At 45.3% G+C, this 27,842-nt stretch overlaps 2 protein-coding genes across 8 annotated transcripts in view; one reads left to right on the forward strand and one right to left on the reverse strand.

Annotated features, from left to right (window-relative positions):
* SMAD5 (SMAD family member 5) overlaps positions 1 to 5,791 on the forward strand; it is a 114,106-nt gene extending 108,315 nt beyond the window's left edge. For all 7 annotated transcript variants that reach the window (XM_086413644.1, XM_086413643.1, XM_086413646.1 and 4 more), the window contains one exon: positions 455 to 5,791. In XM_086413644.1, coding sequence (XP_086269770.1) covers positions 455 to 598 — 144 coding nt within the window. In that variant the 3' untranslated portion in view covers positions 599 to 5,791. The remainder of the gene's footprint in view (positions 1 to 454) is intronic.
* Positions 5,792 to 15,786: 9,995 nt separating this feature from the next.
* On the reverse strand, positions 15,787 to 17,411 carry SMIM32 (small integral membrane protein 32). The gene has a single exon (XM_086413620.1). The coding sequence runs from the start codon at positions 16,805 to 16,807 to the stop codon at positions 16,496 to 16,498; it is 312 nt and encodes a 103-aa protein (XP_086269746.1). The 5' UTR covers positions 16,808 to 17,411; the 3' UTR covers positions 15,787 to 16,495.
* Positions 17,412 to 27,842: the final 10,431 nt, after the last annotated feature.

The following is a 27,842-nucleotide window of genomic DNA, read 5'->3' on the forward strand; positions in this document are numbered from 1 at the left end:
ATCCATTAAAGAGAGACTATATAGCTCATTGCAGAATTATTGATGTTTTAATTACGAGGTATTGCACCATTACTAACTTTCTAAAAATTAAAAAAAAAAGAAAAAAGAATTCTGGAATGTATCTTGCCTCAAGAATTTCTATTAAGGGATTATATGTTGTTATGATGTAGCTATTGTTTTGCTTTAATTCCATAGTGAATGCTAAGGTTGGTTTTGAGAGTTTTTCTTTTAGGTTACATTCTGTGTATCTCTAACGTTAAAAGTTTATTTTTTTGTTCAGAGAAGGCAATGGCACCCCACTCCAGCACTCTCTCGCCTGGGAAATCCCATGGACGGAGAAGCCTGGTGGGCTGCAGTCCATGGGGTCGCTAAGAGTCGGACACGTGTGGAAATTGGTTTAGACTGGTTAATGATTTAAAAAATGGCTTGTTGTTTTATCTGTTCATTTTCATAGGGCTGGGGAGCAGAGTATCACCGGCAAGATGTTACCAGCACCCCATGTTGGATTGAGATTCATCTTCATGGGCCTCTTCAGTGGCTAGATAAAGTCCTCACTCAGATGGGCTCCCCGCTAAACCCCATTTCTTCTGTTTCATAGTGCAGAAGTGTTCTTTCTCAGTTACATTATTAGTGGACTTGTTTTAATTTTAGGGAAACTTCCAGTACAGATACTGTGAGCTTACATGGAAAACAGATTTTACAGCCTGTTTTTTTTCTACGTAATTGTGACCAATACATTTGTTTTTGTGATGAATCAACATTTGTTTGTATTCATGTTCATGTGATTAACTCTCAAAAGTGTTGTGAAAGATGCAGAGCAAGTCTTGTGCCCTGGTTCAAAAGTTTGGCATTGATCTTAAACTGGAACATACTTTTGCCTTATTGTCCCAACAGTTTTTTTATTTGTGAAATTTTTTTTGGAAAAGTAATGCATCACATGGTAAAGAATTTTAACAGTATAAGAGGGTGTTCATTGAAAGTCTTCCGTTCTAGTCTTGATTCTGCAGAACTGTGCTTTTACCAGTTTCTTAGTCCCACCAACTTTAAAAAAGTATATATCATTGTTTTATAAAAGCATATGGTAGGGACTTAAAAGAAACTATAAAAAAATCTTTTATTTGATGGAACACTATGCACTGCTCTAACAAGTAGTGTTCAATAAAAGCCAAGTGATAATTTTCTAAGTGACATCATAAAATTTACATTTAATACAGCTAAATGTCGTCAGTGTGTTGTGACTCCACTCAGTATATCTTTTGTAAAACTTCTCCTTTTATAAAAAAAAGTTTCTGCGAACAGCAGATCTCCATTGTATGTCTTTTACTCACATCTGTCACGAGTACTACTTAATGGCTAGTGACAGTGCGTGCATGGCCGTGCTCAGCTATGTTTGCTGCTTTTGGCCAATATTGCAAGAACTCTAATTTTGACATGCATTAATCTTTTATTTTGCACTTTGATGGGTGACAGTTTTTAGTGTAACCTTCGTGAAACACACTCTAGTGACTTGGACTTAAGTGCTCATCCTTGCTTCCTTGGTACCCCTTTTGTATTAAACACTGCAATTTATAGATTACAGTTATAGAAAGTTATGCTTTTTCTAGCTTTTGTTGTATTTTCAGCCTAGATTATTAGACTGTTATCCTGTAGCTCCAATTTAAGGTTTCTTTTTAATTCCTTGCAGTTTTATGGATGATATTAATGTTGGAAAATGTACTTAATCCCATTGCTGTTAACTTACATCAGTCTCCCATGCAGGGACCTGTGTCTTATAGCCATAGGAGCCTCTTCAGCCTGGCCCCAATGATGAGGCCACCTATCTGATGTGTGAATCAGCAGTGGTTGTTGAGCTAGCTGGTTTGAAAACATTCACATATCAAAGAATGCAGACTGTTCTCTCAGTTACCATGCACGCGCTTCCATTTTTTTAAGCACCTATGTGGATGCTAGTCTCAACAGTCCTTAGGAAAGACACACAAACTCTAAAGTATTCTTTTAATCGGTCATATGTAAGGGCTTTGAGTGAAGGACGCATAACCTCTTTTCCTAAGAAACAGTACAGTGGACACTTAGTTATGGCATGAAGAACAAAGATGTTACTTTGGAGGGGGGAAATCACCTAATTTACCTATTAGAAGAAGCTTATTTTTCAGTGTCTTTTGAAAATATGTGGAGCCATGTCAATCTTCTTTTTAAAATGTTAGTTTTGTTAGACTTTCTTCTTTGCCCTTTCTGCTTTTATGTGGGGAAAAAATGCATTTTTGAGGAAAGGAGAATGCAGTTTTTTGTTTTCCGTAACATTATTTACTGCTTTTATAAAGTGCAGCCAATGGATGGCTTTAGTTTTCTCAGATGCAGTGCCATTCATGTTTCAGCTCTCAGTCCTTTGCTAAGTGAAAATCTCTGATAGTAACCTGAGCCTTAAACATCAGTTTTATACGACATGCATTCTCAGTCTTCCGGAATTGTGTCAGCCACACAAAAGAGGATTATTTGCTTAGTGATAGAACTTAGCTATTTACATCATTGTACACTTAGCCAGGTTCATGGCACAATCTTTGAAACACATTTGTAGAAAAATCACCTAGGGTGACTGGCATATGCATGTAATCAATAATCAACATCAGTGGGCCTGAACTGATGGAAACTATTGTTTTTATTGATGCTTTCAACTGAGTTAATTAAAAATTGTTTTTATTCATGTAGCAACCTTTAGAGTTAGCAAGATTTTATGTGATTGGCTTTTTCTGTGTTTTCTCTAAAGAGTTGTGTTTCATGAATGACAGTACTGAAGCTATTAACTGGTAAGAGTTTCATGGAAAAGTATAAGCCTATTGTATTTCCTAAAATCTGTTAACTCCACACCCCTGGGTTTTACATGAAAACTTCATTCAATCCAGCAGATCCTGTAATTCTTGACGATGCTCAGTACAGGACTGGATGGGAAATAAAAATTAGCCAGTAAGATTAAAAAAACTAAAATTTTACCAATGAGAAAAGGACCTCTGAAAGAAACCATTTCATAAAATTACAGATCTAAGTTTTTATTTAATCTCCAGAATGGTTTATAGTCAAATTTATGAAAGCATCATCACACCCAAAATGATCTTGTTTTATAGCATTACAGCATATAAATATATGCCAACTGAAAAGACAGAGCCTGGGAATAATAAAACTACATCCAGTTTGGTAAATGAGAAAAAGAAGAATAGAATCAAAATTAATCTCAGTTATGTATTAAAGTAAGATTTCCCTGGTGGCTCAGACGGTAAAGCGTCTATCTACAATGCGGGAGACCCGGTTCGATCCCTGGCTTGGGGAGATCCCCTGGAGAAGGAAATGGCAATCCACTCCAGTACTATTGCCTGGAAAATCCCATGGACACAGGAGCCTGGTAGGCTACAGTCCATGGGGTTACAAAGAGTCGGACACAACTGAGCGAAGGCAATCAGTCAATCAATCAATGTATTAAAGCAACAAAAATATACTGACTGGAAAAAAAAAAAATAACAGCAGAATTTAAGAGGTGCATCTCACTATTGTATCTCTACATAATTACCTGGCTTAAGTTACGGAATATAAACTAGTAGGCATGTTATTGATCTACTGAAGTGAACTTTTTTCCTTTAGAGAAAATTTAAAGAAAACATCGATCTAAATGTCAAATATATACAACAGAATATAAATCATTTTTCCATTCTCTTGTTATATAAGTAAACTATGAGAATAGAATTGGCTGGGTTTCTGAGGTGAAATCCACAATAAGATTACTAGGTAGTTCAGTAAGTTATACCTAACAGTATGAAAAGAGGGTATAGCTATTTTATACTTTTCATAACATTTGAGAGTAAGACATTCTTTTAGGATGGAAAATGATCAGTAAGTATTTAGATCTGAAGTCTGTTGTCAAGATAAGGACTGGGGCTCACATTATGTAACCTTCAGTATTATCTTAGAGTACCCGGAAGAAACAGTTCCCCTGTCATAGTGTTCTTTTAAAGGAGAAAGTTTATGCAAAAATGAAATCATGCCAGTAACAGAGAAACTGTAAATTCAAGTTTGATAGTACCTGTTTAAGTGTTGTACTTCCATTGCAGAGAGCATCTAATATCCCAGTTTAGATCTGTTTCTTTATACTTTTTCTAGTTGCTTGCTTAATGTTACGTTAGGTCATTATAACTCTCCCACTTAAAATATATTAATATCTTTTATATTTTCTGAAGAACGATACATCTTTTATAATTATTAAATTTATCTTCTAATGATGATTAAAATTTTGGACCTACTAACTTTGAAGAGGCTCAGAGCTTTTCCTTATCTTATTATAATAGACTCTTACTTAAGTCTCTCTGGTAGGAATTATGAATGTGTCCTCATTATACCCATCAACTAGATAAGCAAGAATCTTTTAACATAGTAGATAGCCTGGTGGTTTTAGAAGTCTTTGGTGATTTTTATTGGCGGGAGTTTTCCTAAGTATTGGTTTAGGGACATCTCCTCAGATACTAGCACAGCATTTCTTGGGTGGTAATCACGGGTTTGATGCCTATCTCCCTCAGAGAATAGCGTTTTCCTCACTAACACAGGTGGGACTCTGAGGAGGTTTTCTTCTCATAGAAGATGCATGTGTGGAGAGAATCTGAGGCATTTCTTCTGCGTAAATGGTTCTATCTGCTAAACAGAAAGGTGGACCGTTCTTTGCAATTCACTGGATTACAGTTTAGCATGTCCTAATTACAAGAGGTAAGAGTATTTGTCAAGCCTTTGTTATATTGGCTTTTTCATAATAGAAACTTCTCTTTTAAAATGAATTATTATAATTGAAGTGTTACTTTAAAATTGGATGATTTATAGAAACATGAGAATTTTTTCAATTTTTCAAATTGAAAAAAAATAAATTTCAAAAATTTATCAATCTTTTTTTTTTTAAATAAGAGCTTATCTGTAATATTTGCTGGTAGCAATTGCTGTAAAACAAGTGATGAGTTGTTTTGTTGAAAAGATCCAGTCTCAGAACGGGATTCTTCTGTTATTTATGACAGAGTGAGAAAGGTTTGTTTAGTTCTCATCCAAATAATTCAGTTCTTAAAATTCTTAAAATTTGAAATTGTTGTAAACCATAGTCCTTTAAGGATTTATTTGAGGATACTGTTTTTTAAAAGTTTGAATTTTTGTGTAGAGGTAGATTTTTTTTTTTACCCTATCGATAGATAGTGCCTTCTTACTACTAGCTGGTGTTAGCTATAACAGAACTCCAGTGAGGCCAGGCAATCCCAAATAAAGAAGAAATCTTTTATTAGAGTCAGAAATCTTTTATAATAGTCTAATACCATTGGAGATGATGTTGCTTTGATTTATTCATAAAGTATTTTAACTGTAGGGACTCTTGAAGATAATAGTTGGGCAAGTGCTTTGCTTTTCAACGTGGTTGGTTAAAGTTGCATTTTGAAAATCGCTTACATTAAAATTGAGTAGAATTGTAATCATGAAAACTGGGTATATATGTGTAATCCTACCAGTGTTCTCTTAAAAAGATGCTTCATATGAGGATGATAAAGACCAAACCAATGGCTGCACTATAGGTCTGCTTCTTACTTGTACTTGTTCTCCTTCTGTTTATGTTGTAGAAAATGAAATTCTAGCAACATGCTTCAATTCTGTTATCATTTTGATACTTATAAATATGTATTAGGTTTTACTATGTTGTGCTTTTCAAAGCCATAACTCTTTTAAGAACTTTGTTTTTGCATATTGTTTGCTAATACTTTATTTTAATAAATCTCAAAATCTGCTTAATGTGTTTTTTTGTTTGTTTGGGGGGCTCTTCTTTTTTGATTGAACATGTTTCATTGAGTAGAGTCTTAAAAACAAGGAGATTATCAGTTTCTGTGACCAGCTGTGTTATCTGTTTGTGCACTAGTGGTAGAAAATGAATATACAAACCTTTCCAGCCAGCTTGAGGTTTGCTCAGAGTAATCAGTATGTTTTATTCTGTTTATAAGAGAGTTGATGTGTTTTTCTTTGTTAGTTTAGTTTTGTTTTGTTTTGAAAAGGGATTTGAATCTAGAGTCTGGAGTTTTTTAGTTTAACCACTAATTTCCCTTCTCTAGCCCTATCTAAAATTAAAGGTCTTGACCAGATGATTGAGAGAGAGAATAGCTTTTAGCTTTGGAGTCCGCCTGCCTGCATTTGAGCCCTGGGCCTCAGAGCTTTTTTAACTCTGTGCGCTTAGGCAAGTTGCTTAACCACTCTGTGCCTCAGTTTCCTGATCTGTAAAGTAAATGTCTATTTGTAGGAAGATTAAGTAAAATAATACAAGTGCTTAAAACCGTGCCTGCCACACAACTACACTTTTATTGTTATCATCGTCATCATCATCGTCTCTTAAATTTCTGCTACTTCTTTGAATCAGAGGAATTATTTCTGGTGCTACTTGACCTTAGTATTAGGCCAAAAAATTCATTTGGTTTTATTCTGTAGATGTCTCTAGTAGTGCCTCTCTTTAACGTCATTCAAAACAGTTTTGTTAGATTGTATTGTGAAAATTGTCATATCAGCATGCATTTTAAAAAACTTACCAAAATTGGTAAGATTTTGTGTGAAGTGAAAGTTGCTCTGTCGTGTCTGACTCTTCGTGACCCCATGGAGTATACACAGTCCATGGAATTCTTCAGGCCAGAATAATACGGGAGTAGGTAGCCTTCCCGGAGAAGGCAATGGCACCCCACTCCAGTACTCTTGCCTGGAAAATCCCATGGATGGAGGAGCCTGGTAGGCTGCAGTCCATGGGATCGCTAAGAGTCAGACACGACTGAGCGACTTCACTTTCATGCATTGGAGAAGGAAATGGCAACCCACTCCAGTGTTCTTACCTGGAGAATCCCAGGGACGGGGGAGCCTGGTGGGCTGCCGTCTATGGGGTCGCATAGAGACGGACATGACTGAAGCAACTTAGCAGCAGCAGCAGGTAGCCTTTCCCTTCTCCAAGTGATCTTCCCAACCCAGGGATCAAACCCAGGTCTCCCACATTGCAGGCGGATTCTTTACCAGCTGAGCTACCAGGGATGCTGAAGTTTTTGTGTAGTTATTTTAATATTGAAAATGGAGGGGGAAAAAGCAATGTTTTCGGTGAATTATGCTTTCTTGTTTCAAGAAAGGTAACTTGAAAATGCAACTGAAACGCAAAAAAAAAAGATTTGTGCAGTGTATGGAGAAGGTACTGTGACTGATTGCACTTCTTAAAAGTGGTTTGTGAAATTTCGTGCTAGAGATTTCTTGCTGGATGTTGCTCCATAGTCGAGTAGACCAGTTGGAGTTGATAGAGATCAAATTGAGACATTAGTTGAGACCAGGCAGTGTTATACCACCTGGGAAATAGCCAACATACTCAAAATATCCCAGTCAAGCATTGAAAATCATTTGTACCAGCTTGGTTATGTTAATCACTTTGCTGTTTGGGTTCCACATAAACGAAAAAAACCAAAAAAACAAAACCATCTTGACTTTGTTTCTGCATGGCAATTCTCTACTTAAATGTAAGGAAAATGTTTCATTTTTAAAACAATTTGTGATGGGCCATGAAAAGTGGATACTGTACAGTTATGTGAAATGGAAGAGATTGTGGGGCAAGTGAAAGGAACCACCACCAACCACACCAAAGGATGGTCTTCACCTATAGAAGGTGATGTGTATATGTGGGATTGAAAGGGAGTCCTCTACTATGAACTTCTTCCAGAAAACCAAATGATTCATTCCAACAAATACTGTTCCCAGTTAGACCAATTGAAAGCAGCACTCCTGAAAAGCATCCAGATTAAGTAAAAAAGAAAACACATACTCTTCCATGAGGATAACACAAGACCACATGTTTCTAGGATGACCAGGCAAAAACTGTACAGCTTGGTCAGCAAGTTCTGATCTATCTGCCATATTCACCAGACGTTGAACCTTCAGATTTCCATTATTTTAGTCTTTACAAAATTTTCTCAATGGAAAAAATTTCCATTTCTTAGAAGACTGTAAAAGGCACCTGGAACAGTTCTTTGTTCAAAAAGATAAAAAGTTTTGGGAAGATGGAATTACAAAGTTGCCTGAAAAATGGCAGAATATAGTGGAACAAAACTGAATATGTCGTTCAATAAAGTTCTTGGTGAAAATGAAAAATATGTCTTTTCTCTTTACTTGAAGAAGTGTTTTGGACAGTCTGACAGATTCATCCTGATTTCCCACTTTGTGAATTAGCCTTTTCTTTTTCCTTAATTTTCTTCTTTGAAAAGAAATTCAGAATCACAGATTAGTTTTGTCATCCCCACCAAGTGCCTACTTTTTAACCACCTTCTGTGTTGTGTATACAAGAAATAGAAATTCATTCTAATTAGAAAGGGACAGTGAAAATCCATGTGTCCCCACTAGAAAAGCCCAAACTAAATATTTTAATCAAGGGAATAAATATAAAAGCTCTTATTATTCTCTTTAGAGAAAAGCCTTCATCAAAAGAATCCATATCTGCAAATCAATTTCTTCTTTTTTAAAATTTTAAGTGTAAGGCATTAGTAAGGTATTTATTAGCAACTTCAGTGGCTGTTTTAGAAGCATATTTTGAAAACACTTGTTCTGGCAAAAAATAGAGGTGCTGGCATCTCTCAGATTTAAGATAATTAGTTTTCAAATTGCCATAGCGAAAATAGTTCAGGTGACAGAGGGATCAGTTGTGACATCTACTTCAATTTTCTTTTAGACACTAGACTCAAGGACTAATGCTATATTACAGCAGTTTTGATGCAATTCATATTTTACAAATATTTATAAGAAGGTGATCAGTGGGCTTTGAGAAAGTAACTTCCCACCATTTAACATTTTAAATATTACTGTTTTTTGTTGTTAAATTTGTAAGCCTATCTTTATTAAACTGACTTGTTAAAATTGTGTTCTTTTCATCTAAATCACTTTTTGTGGTTGTGTTTTAAAGGGTATGTGGCTATAGGGAAAATACAAAGAAGAGTTTTTAGCAACTGACTTAATCATCTCCATCTTAAAATTGCATGGGAGTGGACGGAGGATTTAGGTTGGTGGTTAAGATTATTATCCATATTGTTCCAAAGGGATGTGTGTATACTTCCCATGAGAGGTGTTTCCTGAGGCAGTTTTTTTTTTTTTTTATTTTGGGATGGATTTTGAAAGCCTTCTTACACTTTTTCTTAATCTTTTACCCTTTTCCTATCACCTGCTATTTCATTTAAATAATACTTTGAGATAAATGCTGAGGGTTTCAACAGTACAGAAAAGTATGAACTAAAAATCCTAAACCAGTAGTGAACCACTAAACATCTGTTCGTGTATCCTTGCAGCCTATTCAGGTATTCATTCTACATCAATCCTTTCCTTTTCTTTGACAGATTAGTTGATTGTGGGTGACACTCTAGCTCCTTTTTGGAAAGAGTTCTCAGGGAAACTGATTTGGCTCCGAAGTTTTTCTTGAATTCTGTATCCCCAAGAGAGCATTGTCCTCTGAGCTATCTCTTATTTTGTTGAATGGCAGAGCTTTCTAAAACGTATTACAGCAAGCTTAACTCTCCAGATATTTTAATGAGACTGCTGAAGTGACAGAAAAAGCCAGTTGGGATTAATCTGGGAATGCTTTCAAGAAGGAAAATAAAACTTTGTAAGATGAGAAAGAAAAAAATCTTTTTTCATTCTCCATCGTATTCATCACCATCTAACATCCTACATGTTTTATTTTCTTACCCTATTTATAGACTGTGTCATCTCATGGGAATGTAAGCTACGGCCAGACATGCGTTCCCACTGCCAGGACAGTTTTTGATATAAGCACTCGAATATTTGCTGAATGAATGATAGTACTGAAACCAGATGTCATTTTTTTAATACTAGAATTTAGCTTTAAATTATATAATAAGACAGCACTTAATTGAAGGGACTGGAGCTCAGAACTTCATTAGAGCTCTTTATTACATACCTCATAGGAGAAGAAAGGGGGAAGCTCAACTAAGAACACTCATATGTGTTCTTTGAGCTTTTGGACCTTTGCCCCAAAGTTACCAGGTTCCTGGATTGTTGCTTAGAGAACCTACAAAATTAACAGTCTACTTGGGGCTTTAACATGTTGACATTTAATATTTTCCCAGAGAATTGAAAGGGCACAGTTTTCTTGATGCATTTGACAAGAGAAAACAACAAGAAAAGTATACTTTTTGGTTCATAATTTTATAGGGTGGCAGTGTTAAGAACCCTGTAGTTTGATTTTAGTGCCCTGGTTTAGAGTCTGTAATATCGCCCCTAACTGTTGTACCTGAAGGTCAGGCCTGTAATTGCTTTCAGGTGGGGCACCCTAAGCAGGGCCTTTGAGAGACAGAACATAGTGATGTGTGTTTGTGCTTCAGAATAGAAGATTAATTTTGCCGAGGAGAGTGCATGTGTGATTCTGGAGGGGGATAAAAAGCAGAGGAGGGTTTGAAGCACTATGCAAACATTAGTTAAGATTAATAGTAAATGGTCCTTGATTGTCTTCTCTTTACATAACATTCTGTGAATTTTACAGAATTTGTTTAGGCCAAATTAATGATGGCAGTCAAGGTGAAGGTAATGAATGCAAACACAAACTCGTTATAAACCAGTATAAACGCAAGCCTGCAAAGGGGATCTTCCCATGAAAAGAAAGGTGCTTTCCTTTTCACTGTCTGTTTAATAAACTGCTAGGAGTTTACCATACCCATTTTCTCTCTCCTTAATCATTGAACACCTCTGTCCAGCTGCTTACCATGTTCCCCAGCTCCCTTTCAGCTGTAGCTGGTCATGCAGCTAAGTTCTGACCATTAGGATACGAGCAGAAATCCTATGTGTCATATTGGCATAATGCTCCACAGAGGAACACTCTGGCCCTTTCCCCCCTTCCCTGTGGCTAGAAGATAGATAGGATGGTAGGAACTAGAGGGGCCATATCAAAGTGGACACGAGAGCCAAGGGCTGAGGGTGACAGAACTGTGCTACTCTTGGAAGGTTATGTGAAAAAGACATTGGATGGATATGGGGAGCATTCTTTGTTGTAACAGTGCAGGCTGTAACCTGCTTAATCCTTACTTGCTCCTTCACTTAGTCTCACCAAACCTTTATTTTGTGCTCACTGCAAGTCAGGCTCTATGCTAAGCAGCAGAGCTGTCACAAGGAGTCATTCCTGTCCTCACAGAAAGCAAAACTATAATATAGTTTAGTGGTTTCAGTCTCTATCTAGATAGGGTTGTTTGATCAGCTTTAGAGGGTACAGGAGGGGCAGAAATGGAGAATCAGGAACTTTAGACTCTGCTCTTGTTTTTCTGAATACCTGGATTTTCTCTGGTCCTGAGAAGTATCAAGATTGTTCATTTGTTCCACTAATATTTGAGGGTCTATTAGATGTCAGGCTGAGGACAAACTAAGTAAAAATACATTCTCTCAAGCATCTTCATCTTCAAGCATATACACATAATGAGATAAATATAGGATAGTGGTAAGTTCTAAGGAGAAAGAGTAGGAAAGGAAGATAAGAAATGTCAGGGGTGGGAGGAGGAAGGTGGCTGATGGTTTTGATCCAGAAACCAGAGAAGATCTCATTAAGAAGGAAATCTTTGATCAAAGTCCGAGAAGAGGTGAGGGAGTCAGGGGTAGTGATTTGTTGTGATTTAGTTCATTCTTAGTCAAGGCAATTCAGAAATCATATGAATGATATGGTAAAGATCTCAGATTCCCTGCAGAAGAAGGAGTAATTCAAGCAGAAATAGCTAAAGGTACAAACTTAAATTGCATGTTCTTTAGTCTCTGCAGGAGCTGCAATAATAACTGAGGTGTTACACAGATGGAGACAAGAAATGTCAGTTGCTAACAACTTTGTGGATTATCACCTCCAGGAAATGGGCCACTTGGAGAACCGATCAATAAGGAGAGTTCAACTCAATATTTCATCTAATACAAGTTTAGTTTACGGCAGAAAATCAAAGGTGAAGTGTTCGGATGAAGAACCTACAGGCAAATTTACCTTAATCTCTAGCTCTGTCTTTCCATTATATTCCATTCAACAAATACTTACTCAGTGTCTGTTTTGTGCTTAACATTGTGCTGGGCATTGGGAAAGCAGCCATGAGCAGGCAGATGTTGTCCCTGACATGCAGCTTATATGTTAGTAGGAGGAGAGAATTTAGTCCACGAATTAAAGTTATTTAATAGCTCTGATAAGGGAGCTGATCAGGGGCTGTGAATGAATATAACTGATAGCTGATCTTCTCTGAGAACTCAGGCATATCCATTTTGAGGAAGAGGTATTGAGACCTGAAGAATAGGAAGGCGTTATTAGTTGGATGAGGGAAGGGAATCAAACACCTTAGGCAGACAGGCCCTAAGGGTCGAAAGGCCACTATGTCTCAAGCATGGAGTACAAGCGAAGTGAAGAATTGAGGCTGGAGAGGTTGATGGGGGCCAGAGGAGGCTGCATCTTGGAAGCCAATGTTAGAGTTTTTAAAAAAATACTGAGAACAGGGAGAAACTATTGGGGTGGAAGCTGGGGCTGGAGGCAGATACTGGGATCAGATGTGTGCATTGATTGGAGAGAGGCAAGTGAAGGCTGGACTTTGAATTCAGGTGATACTGGTGGAGGTGGCTGGGGAGTAGATGTAGTAGAGTGGTGTCTAGGAGGTGATGGATTGCATATGGGAAGAAGAGTTTGGGGTCAGGAATGACCACCAGTGTGCATTTTACTTTAGGCAACCAGATGATGGCACAGTTTACTGAGATGGAGAAAACTGGAGGAAGGTGTAACTTACCTGGAAAGGTAAAGAGTTAGTCATGAGGGAAAGCGGTGTCTATTTTTGCTGTCGCAAACACTTCTGAAATGATCATCCTGATTAATAATAATGATAGCTCACATTAAGACCACTTGCTGCTGCTAAGTCGCTCCAGTTGTGTCCGACTCTGTGCGACCCCATAGACAGCAGCCCACCAGGCTCCGCCGTCGCTGGGGTTCTCCAGGCAAGAACACTGGAGTGGGTTGCCATTTCCTTCTCCAATGCATGAAAGTGAAAGTGAAGTTGCTCAGTCATGTCTGACTCTTCGCGACCCCATGGACTGCAGCCCACCAGGCTCCTCCATCCATGAGATTTCCCAGGCAAGAGTACTGGAGTGTGTTGCCATTGCCTTCTCCGTAAGACCACTTACAACGTATTAAATATGAGCTGAACACTTTACCTACAGTATCTCCCACAATGTTGAAAATCCCATGAGCCAGGTACAACTATCATCTCCATTTTACAGATAAAGAAGCAGGTTTTCAGAAATCCAGAAGTATGATCGTGGCATAGAGTGGATGGCCAAGGTCAGGTTACCTGGCTCCAAGATTCTTAGACTTACGCTGCTTCACCCTAGCTCCTGACATCTGCAACCACTTCCCCTAATTTCCATCCTACCCACCCTCTTTGCCCCATCAGAGATGTGTTCTCAACCCTCTTGCCTGTTCCCAGTGACTGGTTGTGGCAAAGCTGCCCAAACACCTGTGTCTTGAATCTCATTCCTCTTTTCACCCTGCCAGACCCAGTTCTTCAAACGTAGCTCCAAGGCATCATGAGCTTGGTGAAAGAACAAAGGGCAGGAGGATGTGTGTGTGTATAGACCGGCCTTCCTGATACCATCTACATGTTCAATTACCACATAATAGTCCACTTAGCTTGCATATCAGCAGAAGACAGACATGAACTCAGCCCGATTCTTTCCAGGGGAGAATCTAGGGTTAGGTTCCCCATGACAAAGGACCCATTACTGCCCAACTAGTCAAACACTAGCCTAGAGATAGGTATGAAATTATTTAGGGTCCCAGTGCTGGCAAAAAGCAGAACTCAAGTCCAATTCCTCTTACCGATCCTGCTTGATTTCTAGATTCCAGCTCTAAGTAGGTCCAATTATTTAGGCATTTCTTCTGGAAGTATCTATTCAACCCTGTAGATACATCAGAAAGATGGCTTCCAAATTGCCTCCATCTTAGCATTTTTCAGCTTTAACTTCTTGATGCCTTGGGACAGTATTTTATTAAGACATCCCAATAGCCTCCTGGATCACTCTGGCTTCAACTGATTCTGGTCCAAGAACTTCAGGTAGCCTCTAAGCCAGCTGATAGTGCCCCTAACCCTGGCATTTTTTGTGGGTCAGCTTCTCCCTTAGGCAGCGCTGCCTCAAGCCTGAGGCTCATTTACAACACAGCTAACACTTGAGTGCTAGTGTTAACACTGGTTATGTCATTTGACATTCAACCCTGTAGAGCTAGGTGATATAATCCTATTTCACAGTTGAGGAAACAGACCAGGACAGATTAAGTAATTTGCAGTGCCACACAGCCAGTGAGCAGTAGAACTGGGATTTAAAGCCAGACAGACTTCAGAGCTGATCACTCTGCAAACTGCCTTGAGATCTATCCATGGGGAGCTGTGGAGGAGGAACATACTATGCTGCACCTGTATTAGTTTTCTACCCCCTCAGCCCCTAGATTAAAGCCGAAGGGTCTCCCATATCAGCAGTGTGTGATTCCATTATGCCAGTCAGGGTTCTCATACCCTCCTTAACATTTATTCCATTTAGTCTTCTCCATAGCCAAGGGTCACACAGATTAGCTGAGTTACCATTACTGTAAGATAGAAAGGTTTGGCTGCGTTTCCAAAAACCAAAATGTTGTATGAGGTTATTGTAGAATTAGCTCCATTAGGGCTTGGTTGTTGTTAGCTCTCTAAAATATGGAAGTCAAGCCCAAGACGAACTGTCAGATGCTCATCTCTGCTGCTTCAATGGGATAGGAGCAGGAAGAATCTTGGGCACTTCCAAGGATCCTTCCTTGGGAATGATGAAGGAGGAGAAGTGGTGGTAGGGAGCTCTGGCCTAAGCCTGGAGCTCTAGTAAGTCTTTTCTAAGCCTCAGCTTAGATCCTTACATAAGTTTCAGTGTCCAACAACCCTCACAAAAAGTTTGTAGGATTATGTGCCTGTATGCATTTGCCAGACAAGCATCCTTAGCATTCTTCAGAGTCTCAAAATCTGAGTGACCCCTACATGGCTTGGAACTACTTGATTAAATAATCTACCAAATCTCCTTTTAGTCAAAGGTTCTCTAAGCTCTAGTGCCCTAATGAACTAGGTGACTTCTGAAACTATTTTAAGCTGCCACAAAGAGACTCCCTAGAATTAGGTTAACTTTAATAATGGTCAAGGTTATTACAATTCTTTCTATTCCCTCCCACGTTCTTTGAAATCAGCTCCTCCAAGCTGGGCTTATTCATCCATTGCTTTCCTGCTGTGTTCTCCAGAGCGGGCCTCCTGTCTACTTTGGGAAGAAGTACTGAACAGCTGCCCCCATCACCTGACCCTCAGGCCCCTGCTTCACAAGGTGGTTCTGGTCCAGAAATGACTGCTGGAAGGGCTTAGGCCCAGAGAACCTCTGAGAGCCACAGAGTGGATGCCTGGTGGGAAGAACTGCCCCACAGGGAAGGTCTCCATGGAGCCCTATTACAGGGAGTTTTTTTTTTATTTCCCCAGCAGATGAGGCAGCAATTCTTCTCTGAGGTTGGCTCTGAAAACACTTGCCAGAGCAAGCAACTGATTGACCCTGGGGAAAGGTGAAGCTGGAGAGGAGCAAATGTCTGTTAAAACTGACTTGGGCCACTTGGAGGTGGGAGGCGGGCTGTGCTTAGGTCAACCTGCTCAGGATCCCCTTTTATGCCCCTTTCCCAAGTGGCGCAACCAATGACCAGAGCATCCTCAGCACTGGGTCTAATTCGGTGAGGTTTTATTGTAGAAATGTGGCCCCTGTTGACCCAGGACACCCTAACCACAGAGTGCTGCAGGTGGAACCCGGTGCCTCTAGACCAGCTTCCCCTTCCCCTGTGCGGGCAAAGAAAACTGGGTCCTCGGACCCGGGCGGCACCCGTTTAAACTCTGCGTCCCCTCACTTCCCACCCCAGGGACGCAGCCTCTGAGGGCCATCATTCCTAAGTCCAGCTGAGTTCACATTCGGATCCTAGTGGGACTCTCCAGTGCCAAAGAGTGGGAAAGGCGGTAGTAGCCGCAAGAAAACGGCCACAGGGCAAGGAGTCCAGACAGGCAGCTCGAACCTAGCTGCGCGCTTGGCTAGCTGCACGCTCCTCTCGCCTGCTCCTTCGGCAAAGTAGGGAAGTCAGCTGGCGGCGAGGAAGGCTCCCTGGTCCGGGCAGATGCGCTGTCTTCAGGAAGGCACCCCGGCTGGTCCCGCTGCCCACGGAAGAAAGCCTCCACCAGGGGAGCAGCACAGTTCCCCGCGACCAGGAGGATGGGGACCCTCTGCAGCCTCCTAACGCCTCCGACTCCCTTGATGCACACGGTGCTGCTCGAGGGCGGGAAGGGTGTGGGGGGGTCAAAGTGCAGTGTTCCCAGGGGCATCAGGTGCACCCTGCCCAGCTCATACCTACTGCTGGTGGCGAGACCCGGACCCGGTGTGGCTACACCGGCCGCATCTTCCAGGGCGCGCGCGCGTCCCGCAGAGAGCGGTCGTGGGGCAGAGCGGCGAAGGCCGAGTGGCGCAGCTGGCAGCCGATAAAGAGGATGACGAGCGCCACGGAGAGCAGCAGCAGGAAGAAGAGCAGTAGGTAGGTGGGCAGGTCGGGCTTGGCGGCCGCACCGTCCCGCATCCCGCGCGCGGTGGCCAGCTCCAGCGGCAAAGCGCCCTCCGCCTTGACCGTGGCTGCCAGTGCCAGCGCGCCGCCTACCGCCGCCTCGGGGCCGCCCGTGGTGTTGAACACGTCGCCGTACATGGCCCGCGGGGCTGCCGACCCCCGGCCGCCTCACTTCGCTTCCATGGTGCGCCCTGCCCGCTCCTCTACGCGCGACCGACCGCAAGCCAGGTGCCTGCGGGACCGCCGGGACTGCGAAGTCCCGGACTGCTTCCTTGCCACCGCACTCAGCTGCCCTCTCTGCGGGGTGGTGGACCCCAGCGCTCCGAGCTGGACGGCTCGGCACCCGCGATCCCCGGACTTTTCAGATCTGTCACCGTCGCCACCCACGGTTCTGAATCATTCACCTGGGTTTACGGCCGTCCTTTCAGTTCAAACCCCAGCTCCGGTGAGCTCCGGGCTCCAGGACACCCCTGGGCTGCGGCGCTGGCGGAGAGAGGTGAGTGGTGCGTGCGGCCGCAGCTCGGGGTTCCTGCTCTGCACCTCCAGACACCAGTGCACCGAAGGCTCAGTCTGGGAGTCCTCCGCGTCCTCCCGCTGCCGAGTCTCAGAGCAGTTCTGCAGCCTTGAGTCCCCGCTGAGACACCTGGTGTGCGGCGAGCCTGTCCCCGCTGGCTCCAGCTGCTGCGCTCCAGTCGAGAGCAGGAGACTGAGCTCCGAGGCGGCCCCGCGAGCTCCGGTCCCGGGCAGGGGGCGGGACTGGTGGCGACTGTCCCCGGGGAGCGGCTGCGAACCAATGAGAGCGAGAGAGGACAGGGCTGCGCCTGCCCCCGGCCCGGCCTCACATCACTCACGGAAGGAGGGACACACAGAGAGGGAGGGAGGGAGGAAAAACACAGGGTCACGGAAAGACAGATGGACGAGGAGCAGATTACAGACCTATGAACAGAGACAAGCAAAACGGACACAATATGGACAGCAAACCGATTCGGAGACCAGCCTCAGCCACGCATGGACACCTGCTTTCGTCCTTCTCATTCATGGACATTCTCCCTCCAGGCACAGCCCAGTTGGCTCCCAGCCCCAAGACTGAGTAGTTCTGGGAGGGCCAGAAGGCTGAGCGCAAGGGCAGAGGGCTCCCAGATGAGCTGAAGCTGCTTCCTGGGGCCCCGCTCCTCCCCAGTGGAGCGCACATGTGAGCTCACCTTCTCAGCTCACCTGGCCTGCAGTGCTCAGACACAGAGGGCCAGAGGCAGATGTGGCCCACCTGCTTGTAGCAGCCCTGGCAAACGCTTGGTGGCCAGGACAGAGGTGAGGGGTCAGCAGGACCAAGGGGGTGTCCCCTTTCCAGAAGTCCACACTGTTCACCTCCTTTGGAAGTTTTCCAAGCCTCCCAGATTAGAATGGGAACCAGTGCCAGCCACCATGGCCCCTGGGTTCTTCAGAAGCACTGACTGCCCTGGGCTGTCATGGTCTGGCATGGAACGGAAGCAGGCACTTGCCCCCAAGATTCTGAAGGACGCACTCCCTCACCAGTCAGGAGCGATGGTGCCTCCTTCCCTTTCGCACCGGGCACCTCACTTTTCACTTGAATCCCAGCTCCGAGACCCCTACAGGGTGAGCCAAGGGCACAACTCTGTCTCTCTCCCCCATCAAGGGGTACAGGACGTGGGAGAGCTTGGTGAGCACTGGCTGCAGGAACTGGTGGGAAGATGAGTTTATTATTCCCCTCCCCCCAACTGCACCTCATACCTGCCCCCAGGCTTAATTAACAAGGACTAGTAAGGTGTGCAAGGCTGCCCTTGGCCAGCGCTCATTCCCTTAAAGCCCAGCTCAGCCCAGAAGAAACACCTCTGCAAGCTCTTTGCCTAACATGAAAATTTGTGAGCCTGAGTCCTGACACTACAGAGAGTCTGACTGCTTGCTATGTGAGATGCAGGAGTGCTGCAAGGAGATGCAACCAGTCCATCCTAAAGGAGATCAGTCCTGGGTGTTCATTGGAAGGACTGATGCTGAAGCTGAAACTCTAATATTTTGGCCACCTTATGCGAAGAGTTGACTCATTGGAAAAGACCCTGATGCAGGGAGGGACTGGGGGCAGGAGGAAAAGGGGACGACAGAGGATGAGATGGCTAGATGGCATCACCGACTTGATGGACATGAGTTTGAGTGAACTCTGGGAGTTGGTGATGGACAGGGAGGCCTGGCGTGCTGTGATTCATGGGGTTGCAAGGAGTCAGACACGACTGAGGGACTGAACTGACTGACTGACTGACTGAAGTCCTGACCCTACAGAGAGTCTGACTGCGTGCTGTGTGAGATGCGGGAGTGCTCCAGAGGCCCCCCTATAGTTCCACAGATGGGCCTGTAGGGTGCTTCCCTGGGCACAGAGGGGGATTTTGTGTGGTGTGGGGTGGAGTGGGACCTGGCAGGACTCAGCATGACCCCATCTGCCCTTTACGGTCCTGGGGCACTGCCCAGTGTGCTCCCAGGGCATAGGACCTTAAGCCGCTGTGCCTGGCTTCTGCTTAGCCCAACTTCTCATTTTCCAGATGGGAAAGCTGGCTCTGAGAGGGGCAAGGCTTTATCCATGTTAGCACAGGGAAGCCTCCACATAACAGTGTGCAGCAGCCGTGGATGTGGGCTACTCAGGAGAGGGGCAGAGTCCCTTTCTCTGAAGGCCTGAGCCATTTGAGACAGCATTCTATTTGGCCAGCAGGACCCTAGGGACCTTATGTGAAACCTGAACAAGCCTTCTCAGGGCTGCCGTCAGCCAAGGGGAGAGTCAGCGTGTGGATTAACGGAGAGGGGTTTATCCAGGTGAAGCCCCTGCTGTCAATAACTCCCTGGGTTCTTTGTTTGCTTTTTAAGGTATAACAAAATTATTTTTAGTTGAATATTAATAAATTATTTTTCGTTAAAAACTGTGCCTGTCTGAAATATATACAATGAAGGAAAACATCGAAATGTTTTTGGTTTGTAGCCTCAGTTTGTGGTTTGGCCTGGAATTTCCCTCTTGAGTTTGGGGAATCATTCCTAACCCTGCTGACCCTGCTTCCTGTCTACTCTGCCCCTGAGGTCAGGTAAGACAATAGGCAGTGGTGGGAAGGCTGTGGCTCAGTCGGGAGGGCCTCAGCAGAAGCAGGGACAGGTTCCTGGTTTTGGACTATAAAGTAAGGGTTTATGGTAGGTGATTTCTGGCTCTGAAATAGTGCTGTGTTCCTCCAGGAAGTGAGCACAGAGCAGGGGGTGTCTGCAAGAGGGTCTGGTGTGGATAGAGAGTCCCCAGGGCTCCATTGCTTGTAGTAGGAGCAGAGAAATCTCTAGAAATGCTCATTTGTCCTCAGAGCTGTGGCTTTTCATCATCATATTGCATTTTGCGGAAGTAACACATGCACGGGCTTGCAGCCTGTGATTGGAGGAGCTGGGACTTGAACCTGGACAGTGGGCTTCTGTGTCCACTCAGTGAACCAGGACTGTGGGCCACCTCCGATTTAGAAGAGTCCTAGCAGCCGTGATTCACAGACCTCCTCTTTCCGCAGGCCAAGCACTTGCTCCTCACAGCAACCTGTGCGACAGACATGCTAGCACCTCCATTTCCCCAAGGAGCAGGCTGCAACCTCGAGAAGCGGTGTCACCTTCCGAGGTCACACGGCCGGCTCTGGGCGCCAAGGAGCCTCAGACTTGGCAGCTTGTGCTCATCCACTCAGTCTTTTTTTTTTTTTTTAATGGACTTAGAGTCTGTACTCGTTTTATTTTAATAATTTTATTTATTTATTTATTTTTGGCTGTGCTGGGTCTTCATTGCTGCACGGGTTTTTCTGTAGTTGCAGAGAGCTGGAACTGCCCTCTAGCTGTGGTGTACAGGGTTCTCACCGCAGTGGCTTCTCTTATTGTGGGGCACGAGCTCTAGGTCGCCTGGGCTTCAGTATTTGTAGCCCTCGGTCTCAGTAGCTGTGGCTCCCAGGCTCTAGAGCACAGGCTCAGTAGTAGTTGTGGTGGAGGGCTTTGTTGTTCTGTGGCATGTGGGATCTGCCCATCTCAGGGATCAAACCCGTGTCTCCTGCCTTGACAGGCGGATTCTTTACCACTGAGCCACCAGGAAAGTCCCCACTCAGTCTTAAGCTGCTTTTTCTACTGAGACACTTAGCAGAGAGAGTATGGTCAAACTGCCTTTCCTTTTGGTAAAGTTGGAGGAGGTCTTTTGCCCTTTTGGGTGGGGAGGGGGGTCCTTTGGTCCAAAAGTGGGCGCTGTTTCTTTTTGGAAAGATGTTCAGAGCCCTGGGAGGGCGGTCACGTTCCCTGAATATTCCCCAGCAGGAAATGAAACAAGACTGGTGCTGAGTAAATGCAGAGATGAAGTTTACACAGCTTTTTACACAAGCCAGAGCGACCTTCCATTAGGGAGCTTTGTGTACCCATACATTTAAGTCGGGAAAGATTATGAAGGGGCTTGGAAGTAGGCTTTGACAGGCAGAGGTCACAGGGTGGGACCCCGGCAGGACCTCTTCCCCATTATGTGGTCACTGAGTGACACAGGCTCCCTCCCCGCTGGCCTGTCTGCCAAGAGACCAAGAGGCAATGGTGCCTTTCCTGCCACGCTGGGGCCATTTGCTAGCCATTTAATGGAAACTTGAGAGACTGCAAGCCTTGTAGCCCCAGGATTTCATAAACTGTTTCTCTCCAGCCCTCCGTACCTGGTGAAGCTATTTTTGTTTCTTCCTCTTGCTAGGGGAATTATTATTATAGCACTCAGCATCACCAAGAGGCTGGGGTGAAGATCAAGGCTGAAATGCTGCCGTCTGAAGTTGGAGTTCATTGCTGCCGGTGTGGGTTTCCCTGTGATTACTGTGTGTATTCAGCTGCTGTGGAGTGGCCTCCGCATCCTCCATGAATGCTGGTGAAGTTGTTGCTCACAGACCTTTAATTCTATCACCCCGGCAACATTTGGTTTTATTGTTTTGGTTTTGTTTTTGAGATGACTTTGGCAACTGTTGTGGTCGGTAACTGAGGTTGCTTTTTAAAACGTCTGTTTTAGGAACTAAATAACAAGTAGGCCAAGCCCAAGCTCTGAAATGAAGTGGTTTTTCCAAATGGAAACAGGCAGCAGGGGGCTTGAGAATGGTCAGGCCGGGCCTTTCAAGGGTTTGCAGTCTGGTTTGTGGAGCGGGAAAACTGGAGAAAGGATGGGGAATGAGGGAGAGATGATTCTGGAAGGAGGGAGCTCACTGAAGGGATCGGATCCCAGAAAAGGGCATCTCCACCTCTGTCCTCTGGTTCCACGGGCCTGCAGGTCTCTCGGGATCAGAGAGTGGGATGGAGAGTCAGGGAAGCAATTCCTGGGCTGCCTGGGACCTGACGTGCAGGCTGGGGGCACTGTCTCTGACTCTGGTGGTGGGATGTCTCTGGATGTTTTTTGGACAGTCTCACTGGTTAGTGGAGAAGGCACTGGCACCCCACTCCAGTACTTTTGTCTGGAAAATCCCATGGATGGAGGAGCCTGGTAAGCTGCAGTCCATGGGGTTGCTAGGAGTCAGACATGACTGAGCAACTTCACTTTCACTTTTGACTTTCATGCATTGGAGAAGGAAATAGCAACCCACTCCAGGGTTCTTGCCTGGAGAATCCCAGGGACGGGGGAGCCTGGTAGGCTGCCATCTCTGGGGTCACACAGTCGGACACGACTGAAGTGACTTAGCAGCAGCAGCAGCAGCACTGGTTAGTGCCTCAACATCCTTCTCTTTGATCTCAGTGACATGTGACCTCACCTGCCTTTCTGGGTCCCTGTGTAGCCTCCAGCCAAGCGGGTTCCAGTGACATAAGACTTGCAGGTTACTGGGACATGTTGCCACCCCTGGGGTCCCATCACCTAGACTCCTCTGGGAAGGTCAGGGGTTTGCCTGAAGGTGAAACTGAACTCCTGCTGCTACCTGGCCTGGCCAGGTGTTGGGTGGAGTCACCAGTTGGGTCACTGCATGCTAAGGAAAGACCACTGCTCTGGTCAAGGATGGGAAGCAGGCTGAAGCCAAGTTGGAGCCAGTATATGCTGAAAGGGACAGGATTGTTGTTTGAAATCAGTAACCAGACTCAGGGACACCTGGCCTGGTGGGGTCCTGTGGTCCCTGTTCTGATATCAAGGCATGGGGTACTTGGCCTATGAGGTTGCACTTGGAGAAACACAGGGGCCCAGAAGTTGTGACAGGCAGCAAGGCTGGGCAGGTGTATGTTTAGTTAATGAAGAGGTACCCCAACCCACCCCATCTGTGGCATGTTGGAGAACTACTTCATGGAAGGGTCTGTGACTTGGTGAGGCCAGGGCAAAGGAACTCAGTCAGGAAGGGCTGGCTATTTTTTAATTGCATGTCCTAAGGTTTAGGATACGCTTGTCAAGTGGGATGCAAGATTATGTTAGATAGCACAGGGGTGTGATATTAAACAGCATTGAATCACACGATGCAAAAATTACTGTCTTGTAATCACCTTTAATTATTCTGATGATGGCTAGAAGAAAAATCTGTTTTGGTCCTGGGTCAGTTCAGATCCTCTGAGAAGCACGTGCAAGAGATTTACTGGTAGAAATGCCTGTGATGGAGAAAAGTCATAAGAGCTGGAGTCGCTCGAAGAGCCTTAGGTGTCAGTGCAGATCTGACACCTCTAAGAGGAGAGGGGGAAGCAACGGCTTGGTATGTCTTACCTACGCCAGTGGAGCGGTAGTGGTGGAGGGCATTGTGAGAAGAGCCCCATCAGGCAAGAGGTGTGCAGCTGTGCAGCGCTGGGCTCAGAGGATGCTTCAAAGGGTCATCTGGGGCTGGGGCTGGTGACCCTTTACACAGGGCTCCTGAGGCCCAGAGGAAGGGGCAGCTGCCAGGGTTGAAGTCCAGACCAGACTAACCCCCAGCCCTAGCTAACTCTTTCCCTCTGGGCTTTCTCCTGGATGGGTGAGACCAGGCAGCCTCCAGCTGTTTTCTGATGGCTTTGACTGGGTGCTTCAGATTCAGAGTCTTCCAAGAATGAGAGTTACACTCTCTGAGTCTGGGCCAAGGTCAGAGCCCAGGGTCTCAGCCAGCCCCCCTTGAAGACGGTGCTTTGTGTGGTTTGGGGTATAAGTTTATGCATGTCCTGGGCAGCCTATTGTGGCAGGACCTTCTCTCTCTCATTGTCACTGGTGTTTCCACAGGCTTCCTACTACCCGATGCTATCCTCTGTGGTCCATCCGTAGGGGCAGATCCAGGTTTTGTGGAGCCTGCAGCTCTTACATCTTAGGGGCCCTCTCTGAGAACAACAGCACAAAATTAGATTTTAAAGTAAATATTTATTTAGAATGAGAAACTGAATAAAAATAAATTTTAAAAAGATGACCGAGATCTAAAAATATAGGAAAACAATCCTGACTGGCTTCTGGGACCATACCCTTCCATCATCACATTTCTTGGTACCTGGTGTTGGGTGACAGCTCCATGCAGGGTCCCCCTTCTGACCTTGCACCTTTGGGTCTAGACTCCAGTGAGCTGAGGTGGTGGGAGTGTTCCTGAGATCCCCAGTGGAGAGGGCCGACAGTACCTTGCTTCCAAAGTAACTGGCAACCCCTTAGTTACATGTGCTAACATTTGGGGGAAATGTATTTCTAATTCAGCCTCCTCTTGGCTGGATCACCCAAATTTCCATGGTTTCTTCAGCACCAAACAGCCCAAGGAAAAGTGTAACTGGGGAATTTGGAGGGGAAAACAATAGTCTTAGCTGTTGCTTTTGCAAACTTTATAAACACGCAATAGGTCAGCATGAGCTGGGGGGGCCTGAAGCTTAAGCCTCATAGCCTCATAGTAAACCCAGCTGAAGCCATCCTGAATGTGTCCCCTGCCAGAGGCAACCCGTTATCCTTAGATCTTGCCTGAGTCAGTGACATACAGTGGCTCCTACTGAGCTTTTTGAAATAAAACTCATTCCCCTTAATTTTTATTCTGGTTGTAAAAGTAGTATTTGGGCATTACTGAGAAAATACACCCAAGGGTAAAGGAGACAGTGAAAGTCATCCTGGAATAAAACCCATCGGCAAACAGTAACGATTTAGAATCTCACTCTTCTCCCAGCCCCTGCCAGGGGTTTGACATGACACTGATGTTGACAGGTTGGAACCTCCGGACATCAGCATGTCATGGGCTTGCATTATGTTCCTCCTTTTGGTCTGGCTGGTTGCTCTAGAACATTCCTGATTGCCAGACTCCATTACTTTTCCTACCCAAAGCCCTTTAAGGCTCAGATGAGGGCCTGACCAGAAGACGTGACACAGCTGGGGGTCCTGAGGAGCAAGATGCCCATTTTGGCTCCAGCATGTTTGAGAGGGTGGGAAGGGGTCTCTACTTGTTCACAGACCCAGATCTGTGAGCTGAAGGCTGGTCCTGCTTCCAACTCTGTCTGAGATCCCTGGTATAGGGTGTGGGCAACAGTAGAGATGGGATTTACCACCAAGGAAGAACTGTGAAGGGTCATTAGGCATAACCTTAGGGTTCAGGTGTGGTTGAACCTTTGCCTGGGAGGTATAAGGGATGGCTCAGGTGATCTGTACCCCACCCATGGCCGAGGGCAGCACCAGCTAGAAAGACTTGGTCTGAGTCAGCAAGAAACCCTGGGTTTGGGGCCTGCAGGGAGGCGTGTCTCCAACTCCTATTGTCAGTATATCCTTCTCTTGGCAGCCCCAGAGTTAGCCTCCCAGGCAGCCTGCAGGGAGGCTGGGCTGGGATGGGGAGCTTCAGCTCACTCTGCCTCCAGATTCTGCTCCAGAGCTGGGGTCCCAGGTGAGCACTGAGGGGCTGACTCTTCTCTCAGGGGTTGAGTCCTGGCTCTGCATGGACAGGCATGCCTCCCTACTACCCTCCCATCTCAAGGGCCAGGCTGCAGACCTGGTTCTCTTCTAGAGGAGACTCTTCCATGGTGGCGGGACCCTGGCAGCTGGTCCGGGCTTCCCACAGACCCTGTCTTCATGTACGCAGATCCTGAAGCCACTTCCTAAGCTGATAGGAGATGGGAAAGGAGAGACATCCTCTGACAACATTTTCCATCCCTGACTAGAATGAGGCAGAAAATCCAGGTGTACACAATTTTTCAAAATTGTGTAATTAGAAAATTATTTCTAAAAGATTATTCCTAATTTCCATAAAAGATAATTATGTTTTCCTTTTTTTCTTCCAAAGTTTTAACAAAACAAAACAAAAAAACTAGGTTTCTCTCTCATCAAAGTCCTAGGGATCCCAGTTATCTTAATTTTGGAAAAGTCCCTCCCTGCAGCCAGTCACTCCTGTTCCACAGCTGCCCCTCAGGCAGGACCCGGGGGATGTGGGAGATGGCTTTCATTTCTTCCCTGTCCTTCCACCTCTGGGCAGTGTCATCTTCTCCAAGATCCTGGTCAGAGACCATGGGCAGAAGGAACCAAGGATGTGGGGTCAGGCCAGAGAAAGGGCCCCTGCCTGAAGAAACAGCACATTGATCATGAAAAAATCTGAGAGAATGTCCTTGATGGCGAAGGAGGGATGAATATGTCCACCTGATTCATGAGGAAATGTGATTATTTTTTAAAAAGTTTTAAGTGAGAGAACTGACGCTGTCCTTTAAGTGGCATTTTAAAACCTAAATTAGAAACTACATCAGCATTGCCATTTGATGCTGAAGTGCAAGAAATTTGACCTGTTCGTTCCCTGGACTCAGGCTCCCAGGTCAGAAGTTAGGGGGTCTCCATCTGGGAAGGTTTCTCCTGGGGAGTCATGTGTAGTCCCTATGCGCCAGTACTACTGGGGAAGGGGCTTCTCCCATCACTCCCTAAGGAGGCTGCCTGCGGGCTCTCTGTAAGATGGGAGACGTGGGCTGGATGACTGGGCATCATCTGGCCCCTCTTTGAAAATGACATCCCCAAAGATACAGTGTTGAGTGGGTTTTCTCAACTGGAACCAAAGAGGGAAAACAGGAAGATGCATGGGAGTGTTAAGGGCACTTGAGATACGCCAGTCCCCCGTCCAGCCTGGCTGCGTCTCGAGTTTACCCGCCCAGGCAAGACTGGCAGCGTCCTGCACAGCCCGTAAGGGTTGCTGAGCTATGCAGCGGTATGCTCAAGAGACCCACTCTGTTTCTCCTCATGGTACCCCTTCTCCCCAAACCCTTCTGAATCACCTGGGAGCTTTAAAAATGCAGGTTCTGTCCTCAACCCCAGAGATCTGAATCTAGCCTTTGGAGCTGGGAGTGTATGTGTGGGTGCACGCACATGTGTGTGTGTGTGTGTGAGAGACAGAGATGTCCTCAAGCACTGACCAAGGCGCCCTTCTGCGTGTCCTGACACCAGTGATCCTTGTAGGCAGATGGCAGTCAGACTGTCCAACATAAACTGCCTCAGGGAGTGGATGACAGATTTAACAAAGGAGTCGAATGATCGGCTTTTGAGTTTCAGGAGTCGAGGCCTGGATATAAGGTTTGGAATAAGACACGAGGAGGAAGGGGAAGGCTGTGGACAGCACACAGAATGCCTTTGGGTGAACTGTAAAGAGGTGTCTTTCTCCTTGGCAGGGCAAGGGCAGATTTTAGCCTGAGTGAGCCCTCACCCACAGCAGGCCACACACTGCTGTGCCATATGGGGTATTCCTGTGCAAAGGCAGGTTTCCCCATCCCTGAAACTGAAAGAGATCTCCCTGATCTTGGGGCAGGGTCAGGTTGGAGGTGAGGACAGCAGAGCTGGTGGGGACACGAGGCAACCTTAGATGTTTGGTGGGTCCCTGAGAGGGGGCACAGGGCCACTCTGCTTTGGAACAGAGAACAGAAACCCAGATAGTTTTGGGGAGCAGAGGGAGAGAACAGATACCTTTCTTAGGTAGAGCCCTAGGGAGGAGGCAGAGGCCCCAGGATGTGGACAGCTCCCCAGCCCCACTGGGTATGAGGCAGCAGAATGGTTCCTGAAAGCTCACCTTAGCACCCTGTGGTAGCACCAGGGGTGGGGTGTGGGGCACAGCTAGCTTCCTCCGGCTCCACAGTGGTTTGGAGACTGCAGGAGGGCTTGCGTGCCCGTGCTCTGAGAAGGCCATGAGAGTGGCAGGAGGTATCTGAGGATGGCTTTTGGATGGGAATGAGGGTCTGTGTAGCAGGGACTTGCAGGACTGACCTTTCAGAGGCAGAGAGAACAGTGGTGGTGGACAGAGAG

This window comes from Bos grunniens, chromosome 7 (assembly GCF_055505025.1).
Source record: "Bos grunniens cultivar Pamir isolate PY7600 chromosome 7, Bosgru_T2T1.0, whole genome shotgun sequence".
Classification (NCBI taxonomy): domain Eukaryota; kingdom Metazoa; phylum Chordata; class Mammalia; order Artiodactyla; family Bovidae; genus Bos; species Bos grunniens.